The 12,479-nt window shown below is 48.9% G+C and overlaps 1 protein-coding gene across 2 annotated transcripts; it reads left to right on the forward strand.

The window, feature by feature from the left end:
- The first annotated feature begins 4,964 nt into the window (after positions 1-4,964).
- On the forward strand, positions 4,965-12,117 carry Fzd5 (frizzled class receptor 5). 2 transcript variants are annotated; one of them, XM_052193005.1, is made up of 2 exons: positions 4,965-5,576; positions 5,856-12,117. In XM_052193005.1, exon 2 carries the CDS (start codon positions 6,109-6,111, stop codon positions 7,864-7,866), a length of 1,758 nt encoding a protein of 585 aa, XP_052048965.1. In that variant the 5' UTR covers positions 4,965-5,576; positions 5,856-6,108; the 3' UTR covers positions 7,867-12,117. The 2 variants fall into 2 exon arrangements, with proteins under 2 accessions (XP_052048965.1, XP_052048966.1); XM_052193006.1 differs by having other exon boundaries at positions 4,965-5,470.
- The last annotated feature ends 362 nt before the right edge of the window (positions 12,118-12,479 follow it).

Below are 12,479 nucleotides of genomic sequence, written 5' to 3' on the forward strand. Positions count from 1 at the left end.
CAGGTGACTGAGGTGGCCAGCTGTATGCCCTTTGGTCAGGACAAGTGACGAGCCCTGCTTTGGCATTCGATTTAATTCTAAGTGCCAAAGATAACTGGTGACAGCTGGATTGTGCTCAGGAATAGAGCACAAACACCCCCCAGAAAACTGGGGAAACAGGACGGTGGAATGAACCTTAGAAAAACCTAGTTAACAGTCACCGAAGTCTACATAGACTCTTCGAGTACTAAACATAGTTCCTATCCCATTACCCTACAGGATCAATGAAGTTCTGATGCCTGCTCTATTAGGATAAGTATTTCAGACTCTCTCTTACAGACATAAAGGAGGGCCTGGAGTTGGCAATGAGTTGCCCGAGTGCGCATGCGCGAGGTGACTACACACAAAGCCAACGTTTGGACTCACACTGTATTGACGAAGTGGAGTCAAGCTCTTGTAGTCAGTTCCCCTCAGCAGACACTCATTCGTTTAGTTTGCAAGGCTGTGGAATAGACTGTTCAAAGTGTGTATATTTGGCACACCATTCCAATCTTAGTTATCAACATTTTAAACAGTATACAGAGAACCTGGCATGGTGGCATGGTGGCATGGTGGCATGGTGGCATGGTGGCATGGGTCTGTAACCTCAGCAGTCAAGAGATGGAGACAGGAAGATTCTCCAGAGTTCAAGGTTCATAGTAAAACCCTGTCTCAAACATAAGTAAGTAAGTAAATAAATAGCCTAAAAAGTAAATAAAAGGCACATAAAGACTACCTGTTCACCCATTCCTATAGCACTGGGAATAATGCATTGTAAAAAAACATAGATACTATTACAGATTTGTAACTATTCCCCCATAATAAAATATAAAAATAATACTTTCTTTTTAAACTTAGAGGATGCCAGACATTTAAAAAATGAGATAAATAGCGTTATCCTCCTAATTTTCAACGATGAATAAACGTATCTTGAACAGTAATCTAAGTTGCATCTTATGAATTTTATGCTGCAGAAATATTTTTAATATAGCAGTTATCAGAAGTGTGGTGTTTATTTAAGTGACTTTACGGAGGGCATATGAGCCAAGCAATGGATGACAGCTGGTGGAGTTCCAGGTGCTTCTGACCATGGTGGAGCATGCTGTTAATTCCAGCACTGCGAGAGTCAGGCAGATCTCTGATTTTGAAGCTAGCCTGGTCTACAAAGCAAAGTTCCAGGCTAGCCAGGGCTACAAAGTGAAACTCTGACAAAACAAAAACAAAAACACAAAAAACAAACAAAAAACCAAAACACCAAAAAACCCAACCAAACAAATAAACCAACCCGATAAAAACAAAATTTAAAATAATTTTATCTTTGGACTGATGAGATGGCTCAGCAGACAAAAGAGCTTGCCACGCACACTCAGTAGCCCGAGTTTAACCCTGGAACCCCAGGTGGAAAGAGAGCTCTGACTGGCATACAGCACCAAGGCATACTCCAGCCAGGACACACACCTACAGTGCTAATAACAAATAAAATTAAAATTGAAATGTTTATATGGGCTGATAGAGCATCTATCTCAGTGACTAAGAACTAGCCTAGGATGGACACGACCCTAGGTTCAATCCCCAGTGCATGTATACAATTGGATTTTTTTTAAAAAAAGGTGTTCTATTTCTTTGTATAATAAATTAAAACTCAGAAGAAAACCTTGCATTTTAAAAGCAATTTTAAATGTTAAGTTTAAACTGTGTTTTTACTGTGTGTACACGTTCATGTGTGGGGGGTTATACTCCAGAAGCCTGGGGTGAGTGTCTTCCTCTGTTGCTTTTTTGAGACAGGTCTTTTACTGAAACTAGAGCTCGCTGATACCTGTAGACTGGCAGGCCAACAAACCTAAAGAATCGTCAGCACCGGGATGATAGGCATTCACTATTCGCAGCTTTTAGTGGGTATTGGTGATCTAAACACAAGCCCTGTGCTTGAGGGTGGGGACTTTATGATTGAGCCATCTTTCTAGGCCCTAAAGAACTCTTCAAATTGATTAAGTACAAATTGTATATGTTTATGACTACAACATGCTGCTTAGATATAGCGATATCTCCTGGGATGGTTAATTCAAACTATTTTAGCACATGTAACACATGTTTTTCTTTTCCCTTTTTTTTTTTTTTTAATTTCCTATAACCCAGGTTGGCCTCCAACTTGATAGCAATTGGGGATGGATAATTTTGAACTTCTGATCTTCTAGGCCCTACCTCTTGAGTGCTGGGATTATAGGCATGAGGACCATGCCTAGTTTTAGGGGATTGAACCTGGGTCTTTGTGTTTAATAGGTAACTATATGAGCTACATTTCTAGCCCACATACTTATCTTTGTGTGTGTGTTTGTGCTAAGAACCCTTAAAATCTATTCTTTACAATTGTATCATATTATTATTAACTGTAATAATCATGAAGTATAAAAAATATTGCTATTCTTTTTGTGGACTAGCTACACACAATAAACCCAATGAGTTGTTTTGGTGACAGTTTCTGTATATGATTACCCCAAGCATTAAATGAGGTAAAATATATTAATTATTTAGCAGCCTGCCTAAGGTATGTTAAATTCTCAGCATACTTTTAAAGACCTATTCTGTTTTTAGATTTATTTATCTTTATGTATATGAGTGTTTTGCCTGTATGTATGCATGTGCACCAGGTACATGCACGGTGGCCATGTACACGGAGGGCGTAAGAGAGAACTCGCTCTCCCGGAACTGTAGTTACAGATGGTTGTGAGCCAGTGTGTGTGCTGGGAACTGAACCCAGGTCCTTTGCAAGAACACACAATGCTCTTAACTGCTGAGCTCCAGCCCCAATCAGCATATCTTAAAATGATCTTTAAAGTAATAATATATGTGGGAAAGCAAAACCTAAAATAAAACAAAAACTATACACGTTTATTTTGTCACCTTTTTTTTTTTTTTTTTTTGGATTTTGGTTTGAAACCCAGACTGTCAGTGTAGCCCAGGGCTGTCCCCAAACTCGGAGTCTTCCTGCTGTCCCCTACAGGGTTGGATTTAGAGGTCTGAGCCACCACACCCAGCCAACGTTCCCTTCCATCACTATTGTTACCACTTGGGATCTCCAAGCAAATGTCAGATTTTTGTTGTTAAGAAGGAAGGTTGGCAGAGAGCAGTAGGACAGTAACGTTATAGGCGGAAGCAAGTGAAACAACCCCGAGTATTCTGGCTGAATTCCAGCGTGAGTGGTTTACATTCTCCAACTTCCAAATAATTTTTATTATTAGCCAACACTTGTCCATCGCAGCAACATACACAGCACATAAAGGGCAGCAGCCTCCCTTGGCATGTTGGCAGGCTGGACATACTTTCCACTGCGGGGTCCCTCCTTATCTGACGACTTGTGTGCTGTAGTTTTTCACCTTCCACTAAGTCTTAGCCCGGGATGTTTCTAGACCCCGAGACAAGCGGTTACCAAGAACAAAAGAGATTAAATATGAACACTTTATAGAATACTAGGGAATGAAGCAATGCTCATTTTAAACATTTAACTGTGATGTCTGAGATTAAAGATGGAGTTTCATTAGCTTCCACAACGCCTTGTTGATAAACTGAAGATGGCTTTTTTAATCTGTACAGACTGCACAGAAGCCAATAACATCCAGCAGATCTCTGCCAGTGAGGCCAGTTCAGAGTCCTCCAAGTACCCTATGCCCTCTCCTATGTCGAATCCCTCCCACTCCCCTCCCCCAGTGGAAGGAGTGAAGGACTAGTACACAGTTTAAAGCGTGTGAACAAATTTCAAGCACGCTAAACACTTCAGTTTCCTAACCTAATTAGAACTCGTAGAAGAGAGGCATTTGTGGGACATTTACAACTTGGAGTATACTAACCCATCAGGAGAGCGCCACTGTGTGTCCCTGCGTTGACTGCGCATCAGGTCTTTCCACGGTTCCCACTGCCCTAGTGCGCCCCCCTTACCGGGTCCCAACCTTGCCAGAGTGCACGGCAGCCAACCCTGGGGGATCAAGCACCCTGAGCTGTACACGGTCCCAGTTCAAGAGTTTTTCTCTGTGGGCGACTTTGGATCTGCCAGGGATTATAAACCGCAACTGCTAAGGACTAACGTCTCTAGGAACTTCCAAAACTGGAAAGAAATTCATTCACTTGCCACAACGACAAGATTTTGTTGTATATAAAAGGGCAAAGCCTAGGAAATATCGATATTTCCAAGGGAGGATTGAGTGGTAAAGATTGTGACCTTTGCTGCACAACGTCTGGTTTCGGATTCCAGGTTTGCCATCAGAGAGCCTACTGTGTGCCAGGAGCTCGCACAGGGAGGGGCACAAGTTTGTCAAAGTCTCTGCTGTCTTGTTAGCTCAGCTGTGTAGGTCAAGTTCTGAGGCGTTCTGGCCTCAGAATCCTACCGTATCCAGATCGCGTATCAAGGTGTAAACGATTAACTAACACGAGGTTGCTGATTAAGTACTAGCAAGTCTGTCACCTAGCACAAGGCAGCTCAGAAGGGGGAAAGGTGGCACAACTGAATTGACCTCTCATCCCTTTAAAAAGCGCCGGACCTCGATTAGGACACTTAGCTGGAGAGAGGTGGCTTGGTGGAAGCCCTGGAAGCAGGCGTTCAGAGAGCAGAACCTTCAGGAAAGTGACTCAGAAAGTGGTTCCTGGTGAACCTCTGCGGAGAACTCCAGAAGGACTTGGGGCCAGGTTTCCCGCCCGGGTTCTCTGGGAGGCCTGATTAGCATTGACCCCGCCCTCGTAACTTCCCGGTCCGCTATTGGCCGACGCTCTTCCGCTGCCCGTTCCGGGCGGGGCTGCGGGGCGCTCGCCGAGAGGCCAAGACAGCAGGGCGGTGGGCGGTGCCCCGGAGAGCGATTCGTGGGTCGGCCCAGCTCCGGGCAGGGCGGGAGGGGGCGGGCCTGGGGCGGGGCCTCCCAGCGGGCATTAGAGGCAGGTGACCCGGGCGGGGCGGGAGAGGGTAGTCAGCCTGCGGCCGAGACTTGTCCGCTGCTGTCGCGCACCGCTCGGAGCTCCCTGGAGGTGGGCGAAAGAGTGCGAGAGCGCGGGGGAGGAGCCGAGCGGGGCGCGTCCGGAGAGCGCCGCCACCGCCCCCCGGAGTCCGCTGGAGCGCGGAGCCCCCTGCAGGGGAGGCGGCGAGCGGCTGGCGGGACGCGGCGGCGGGCGCGGACCATGCAGTCCCCGCCCGGCCAACGCTGGCTGCTCGCTGTGTTGTGAGGTGGCGGGGTCCCCTCCGGCTCCCGCACCCCTCCGCGCAGCTCGAGTGCTGCCCGGCGCCCTTGCCCTTCGTCCCGGCCCCGGGACGCCGGTGGAAGGCACGGCCTGCCCCTGCCTTGCTCTGCCCGAATCATGCAGGGGGGCCCGAAGGAAGAGAAGGCGACTGACCGGCCCGCGCCGCCTGTGGTCGAGGGGCGTCCTGCTCTCTGAAACGCCCTCCACCTGCTGCCATGTGTCGCCGCCACAGGTACCTAGCTTGTAGTTAACTTTCCCAGCTCTGGCCCGATTCGGAGTCGCGGGACGGAGGAGCCCGGGTGGTTACAGACATCTGCCGCCTAGCACGATCCTCAGAGGTGAGAGCCCGCGGCTTCCCAGTTCACCCGGTTCCTCTGCCCCTTTCTCGGGGACTGAGCTCTCTGGCCCCAGGCACAGCCTGCAGGGCCGGGCCAGAAAAGAGAGGCGGGCGCGGGCAGTGGGGTGGAGGGGGTGGGGGCGTCTGAAGTTTGGTTCTAGGAGGAGGGGAGGAAAGTAGTTAATCTAGAGATTGGAGCGGGTTTACGCAGACCAAGTGGTTGGCGCTCCTCTGAGAGGAGTGGTTGCGATTTTTGTTTTTCCCTACCTTCTCTTTTAAGAGTTCTGTCCTTGGAGTCGGAGCCCTAATCATCTCTCCAGCCCTATCTGGCGTGGAGCTGAGCGCTGCCGGCGGAGGCAGCGCCTTTCCGAAACAGTTTATCTTCGGACGGATTTCTTTAAGAGAAAAATAAACCAACAGGTTGCCAGCCCGGGCGTCACACTCAAGACTCTGGAGAGGGAAGCCCCGGCCGCAGATTCGTCGGACAACGCATACCTTCTCGGGCAGCCGGAGGCAAAGGGAAGAAGGGGACGATGGCTCGGCCCGACCCGTCCGCGCCGCCCTCTCTTCTGCTGCTGCTGCTGGCGCAGCTGGTGGGCCGGGCAGCGGCCGCCTCCAAGGCTCCGGTGTGCCAGGAAATCACGGTGCCCATGTGCCGCGGCATCGGCTACAACCTGACGCACATGCCCAACCAGTTCAACCATGACACGCAGGACGAGGCAGGCCTGGAGGTGCACCAATTCTGGCCACTGGTGGAGATCCACTGCTCACCGGACCTGCGCTTCTTCCTGTGCTCCATGTACACGCCCATCTGCTTGCCTGACTACCACAAGCCGCTACCACCGTGCCGCTCCGTGTGCGAGCGCGCCAAGGCCGGCTGCTCGCCGCTCATGCGCCAGTACGGCTTCGCCTGGCCCGAGCGCATGAGTTGCGACCGCCTCCCTGTGCTGGGCGGCGACGCCGAGGTTCTGTGCATGGATTATAACCGAAGCGAAGCCACCACCGCGTCCCCTAAGTCCTTCCCGGCCAAACCCACACTCCCAGGACCACCAGGGGCGCCATCTTCCGGGGGCGAGTGCCCTTCGGGAGGCCCGTCTGTGTGCACGTGCCGAGAGCCCTTCGTGCCCATCCTGAAGGAGTCACACCCGCTCTACAACAAGGTGCGCACCGGCCAAGTGCCCAACTGCGCGGTGCCCTGCTACCAGCCGTCCTTCAGCCCGGACGAGCGCACGTTCGCCACCTTCTGGATTGGCCTGTGGTCTGTGCTGTGCTTCATCTCCACGTCCACCACCGTCGCCACCTTCCTCATCGACATGGAACGATTCCGCTACCCTGAGCGCCCCATCATCTTCCTGTCTGCGTGCTACCTGTGTGTGTCACTGGGATTCTTGGTGCGCCTGGTCGTGGGCCATGCCAGCGTCGCCTGCAGCCGTGAGCACAGCCACATTCACTATGAAACTACCGGCCCTGCGCTGTGCACGGTTGTCTTCCTCTTAGTCTACTTCTTTGGCATGGCCAGCTCCATCTGGTGGGTCATCCTGTCGCTCACCTGGTTCTTGGCGGCTGGCATGAAATGGGGCAATGAAGCCATAGCAGGCTATGCACAGTACTTCCACCTCGCTGCCTGGCTCATCCCCAGCGTCAAGTCCATTACAGCGCTGGCACTGAGCTCCGTGGACGGGGACCCAGTGGCTGGCATCTGCTATGTGGGCAACCAAAACCTGAACTCGCTACGAGGCTTTGTCTTGGGCCCACTGGTACTGTACCTGTTGGTGGGCACGCTCTTCCTCCTGGCAGGCTTCGTGTCACTCTTCCGCATCCGGAGCGTCATCAAGCAGGGTGGCACTAAGACGGACAAGCTGGAGAAACTCATGATCCGCATCGGCATCTTCACTCTGCTCTACACGGTGCCAGCCAGCATTGTGGTGGCCTGCTACCTGTATGAGCAGCACTACCGGGAGAGCTGGGAGGCAGCCCTCACCTGCGCGTGTCCGGGACCAGACGCTGGCCAACCGCGCGCCAAACCCGAGTACTGGGTGCTCATGCTCAAGTACTTCATGTGTCTGGTGGTGGGCATCACGTCGGGAGTTTGGATCTGGTCCGGCAAGACCCTGGAGTCTTGGCGGCGTTTCACCAGCCGCTGCTGCTGCAGCTCTCGGCGGGGCCACAAGAGCGGTGGCGCTATGGCCGCGGGAGACTATGCGGAGGCCAGCGCCGCGCTCACCGGCAGGACCGGGCCGCCCGGCCCCACCGCCGCATACCACAAGCAAGTGTCCCTGTCGCACGTATAGGAAGGCCTGGAGGCCAAGGCCCAGGGACAGTGCTGGAAGTTGAAGGGGACGGCTGTTTCGCTTGGTAGCTCTGTGAAGGTCACTTCTGTTTACCTTCTTGGTGCTGATGCTCCCTCCCTGAGCGGCTTGGAGAGGAAAAGGGGGCGATTTCAAGAGATGACCTGTCCCCAGTCTTCTACCAGGGGGCTCGGCTCGCCGTGCAGTGGGTTAAGTGTATTGTAGTTTGTGTTTCTTACTGCTTTCTTTAGAAGTACCTTGATTTTAATTTATATCTATTTTAAGTTTTAACTTTGTTGCATTTTGGCAACAAAATTTACCTTTGCTTTGGGGGCTTCATAATCCTCAAGCTGACATTGTAATGAGGTTACCGTTGGTTCAGGTTTTTTTGGACTGTGTGGTCTAAATTAGGAAAATATATTTCCTATATGTGTCTTTTTTGTTTTTATAAATGTGAACAGTGAAAGGCTGCTGTGACTGGGAAGGTGTGGAGTTTTCTTTTTTAGGTAGTTTCTTCTTACAGTGCTTAAAATTTCCAGGACACTTAAGAGGCCAGAGGCCATCTGCTCTTTCTGTGTCTAGCCCCCTCAAGTCCTCTGCAAGAGCAGAAAATGATGTGGTTAGGAACATCCCCCAAATGATGAGGTTAGAGCTAGGAGGTTTGTGAGCTTCCTTAACCTTGCTCTGCAAGCGTCCGGCTCTGGGCAACCGAGAGCCAGGCTGTCATTCGCATCCCTGACAGAGCAGCCGTCTTGAATAAGTTAGAGATGGCATTACAGAGCGGACGTAAGCATTTGCCACAGAGCCTGAGGAATGGGGACTGTTTGAGTGTGAATTCTGACCTGGTGAGATGGTGAGCTTTCTACCAGAGAGGGAGTGGGTGTTGCTTAATAAACTCCAGAGATCTCCCTCCCCCACCTCCCCCCCCCCCCTTTTTTTTTGAGAATAAATTTGTGCTACAAATTTCAGTAAAAGTAAATCCACTCCCTTTTTCTGGAAGTAGTTAGGACTCCTTGCTAAAGGGGGCTCTCTTTTAGATTAAAAACTAAAAATGGATTTGCTTCCAGTAATTAAAGTAAATTCCCAGTGATTCTACTCCTGGCCCACCTCCTTTATCATGTTAAACAGTCTTTCTGGCTTTTCTATTCCTCCTGGTGCAGAGCGGTGATTAGAAACCACACCCACCCACCAATGAAGTGCTGAGACTGGGGGAGGGAGGCTAGTTACCTGGGAACAAACATTGGCTCTGGGGGAAAACAAATGCCCCTGAATTCGAAGGTTTAAAGCCAGATAGTCCCCAAAGCAGCTACACCGTGCCCTAGTAGCCTGAAAACAAACTAGACAACTAATTTAAGCTTTGTAATATCGGGGCAGTGTAAAACTACTGCAGGAGAGACCTGGTTTCTTTTCCTCCTCTTGAGAGAGCCTGTGTAGTGATGGACACCCCCCTCACACGGTTTCCCTGCTCTTAGAAGAGTCTGTTTGCTTTCCTAATCTGTTTAACTATTCATTCACTCAGAGTGTGGGGCCATTACTGGGAAGGAAATGGCAGGGCGTGAGCCAGCAAGTACCAGTGACCAAGACAGAGTGGGGACTGAAGTTAGGGAGCTAAAATGGCCAAGCAACTGAAACTTCGCAAAGCTTTCCTAGAAAAACAGCTGGAGTCTAGGCATCCTGATTTTCACTGGGAGCGGAGGTGGGGGGTGGGGTGGAGTAGGGGGAGTTAAGCCTGAGCCTGCTTTATGTCCCAGGTACCGAGTGGGGAAATGCGTAATTCCCAGTGGGAATTTAAGCACTCTGAGGGTGTTCACATTTGTAAATGTCCTGCTCACTTGAGTTAGAATTTAAAAAGCCATTTCAATGGCTTCCACCAGACCCTGTACACCTAGATGCAGACTTCTGGGAATGTCTTATTCTCCTTATTCCAGAGCCCCTTCCGGGAACCTCCTCAGACTCCTGGCTCAGCACCACTTCTGTTTTTCAAATGAGGTCCCTTTTCTTATCACCTTGACCTCTTGCCTTGTTTAGCACAGTCTTCCCAGAACCTGCACCCCACCCCCACCCCAGTCAGCTGTGCATAGTTTGGGGTTGTTCTCTTCTCACAAAGACCATTGAAAAATTGTGGCGGAATCTGGAAAAGAAGTACAATGTATCTAAAAGTTGCCTGGTGAAGGGGATGAAAGCGATTTAATTAATTTTTTAGAATGATTATTTTTTTCCATCCTGCAACATGCCAAAGCTCTAAAAAAAAAAAAAAAAGATCGATTAATACCCTTTGAAAATACAGCAGTTGAGGTGCATGCGGAGTCAGAGTGGGAGACCGTAGGGAATGCCTTTGGAAGCAGCTGGATAAGCCTGAGTTTGCGGTTCTCTGGGCTCTCCTTCCTCTCCCAAACCCTCAGAGAGACAAAGCGCACCTGCTTCCCTGAAGCCAACCGGAGTTTGTGGCCAGCCCTAGGGGAGGGAGAGGGAAGCAGCCTTAGGGTGACTAACCCCTCTTCCCACCACACAGTTTTCCTCCACTTTGCATTTCTATACCGATAACAAGAAGTGAAAAGACAAAGCGTTGGGGGAGTTCTGCAACTTCTGCACTGCCAGCTTTGTGTAGCTGAGAGGTTTCAGGTCCAGGGCACAGCCTCTGGCCGTTCCACTCACCTCTTTAAGCTTTGGGATGCTTCACAGATTAAAGGGTGAGGGTTTAGATAATCTAAAGAAAGAAGCAGGACCTCAATGACTCTGATGGCCAGATATTAGGGAAGGTTTGGGATTTTTTGTTTTTGTTTTTGTTTTAATTTAACTTTATATTTTTTCCCCTCCTCACATTTTGAAGTTGTCTGAGTGGGATGAAAATCATTTTTCTTGGTGCCTTATTGGTTTATTCTTGCAATCCTTTTGTCACAGTTTCCTGTGATCATTACCAGTGCCCAGGGCCTGTGTGTGAGTGTGCCGTGTGTGCACTTGTGCGCATGTACAAGCTTAAATAATGTGCCGATGGCAGGCACTGGTTCTATGTTGGTATTCATTAGGCTGTTCCCTCCTGGGCCAGGGCAGCACTAATCTTGACACCGGCTGCTAGGAGAAAACATCATGGATCATACACTGAACCTTAATAGCAGCATCCGCGACCTGCACCGGTAGTGTAGAATAGGAACCCCAGAGCTAGGAGGCACAGTCGTGTATTTTAATGAACTGCTGCCCCTGCTAAGGAAGCTTCTTTCACTTTTGTGCTCTACAGAAAGACCCAGGGGGGTAGGAGGGACAAAGCTTTGAATAAGTGCTTTCTAACACTGGCAAACCAGACTGAGCACATCACAAATATAGGCAGGTGTGAGGTATAGTGGCTAAGAATTGCCTGCTGCCTCTCTGTGCCCTTTCTTGTCTCCAAAGTCCAATCAAGTGATCCTGGGAAAGAAGCAGCCTGGCTTGGGGAGGACAGCTCAGAAAGAAGACCTAAAGACATTAAAGAAGGGTGAGGGGTGGGGAGGACTTAACTAACCTGTTCCAGACTCTCAGAGCCTTCAGGTATCGTGGTGACAATTGCAGGATTTATTTCATCCAGGATAATGTCTGTCTGTGGTACATCATTTTAAGAGAATATTAATTCATGTTGTTACAAACTATAGTATATATGTTTTGTGGGTGTGTGTATATACGTAATATATATTATATATATATATATATGAGAGAGAAAGATTTAGTGACTTTTGATACGGGTTGGTGCAGGTGAATTTATTACTGAGCCAGGTGAGGCACATACCAAGTCAGTAGGTGGAGTCCAGGGCATTCAGTGCTGTGCATGGTTCGCATACATGTACAGTGCCTATCCCATGCAGTAAGAATTATCGCTTGTCATGCCAAATCCAGCACTCACAACTCAGAGCCAGCAATATTTTATTTGTAGACAATCAGCGTGGATCTATATAGATTATGACTGGCAAATGATTATAATTCTGAGCCCATAACACTCGCAAAAGGAAACCCAGAGTATCTTGGAAGAAACGTTTGGTTTGGTTTTGTGCCTGGGAGTCAGTCAGTGCAACAGCAATTGTATGTGGTTATGTTAGTCTCAAGATCCTTAACTTGTTGACCTTATTATTTTAGAAATTTTTTGTATTATATTTGTGGGAAGGTAAAATAATGGTTTTAAGATTTTTATCAAATATGGAGATTAGTTATTTATGAAAAAACAAAGAAATGTCTATTTTTGTTTCTTTGTTCCCAATTAATGTAGATAACTTTTTAAAATGCATTAAATCGATGGTGAAGAAAATATGATGGCGTCGAGTCTTTCTCTCCTGTTACAGAGAAATGCATTGGTTTCCAAGAGTAACAGCGATGCAGACTCCAGTATGATCACCACATGTCTCAGATGGCCTTAAAGTATAAGCAACTGAATTTTCATCAGTAAAATTGGTCAAACTCTAATTGCAAAAACAGCTACATATGACAGTTTCTTCATCTGTGCCTCCTGGGTTTCTTCTGCCTGTGCGGGGCTTGCTTCTTTAGTTGAATGCAGGGCGTTTGAGATTGAAGACCAGGTTAAGGTTTATGCTTATGTCTCCCGGTTATGTTTTAATTGATATGTGGGCATGGTGCATGTTCTGTGCCTCTAGTTG

Source organism: Apodemus sylvaticus, chromosome 9, assembly GCF_947179515.1.
Source record: "Apodemus sylvaticus chromosome 9, mApoSyl1.1, whole genome shotgun sequence".
In the NCBI taxonomy this organism is placed as follows: domain Eukaryota; kingdom Metazoa; phylum Chordata; class Mammalia; order Rodentia; family Muridae; genus Apodemus; species Apodemus sylvaticus.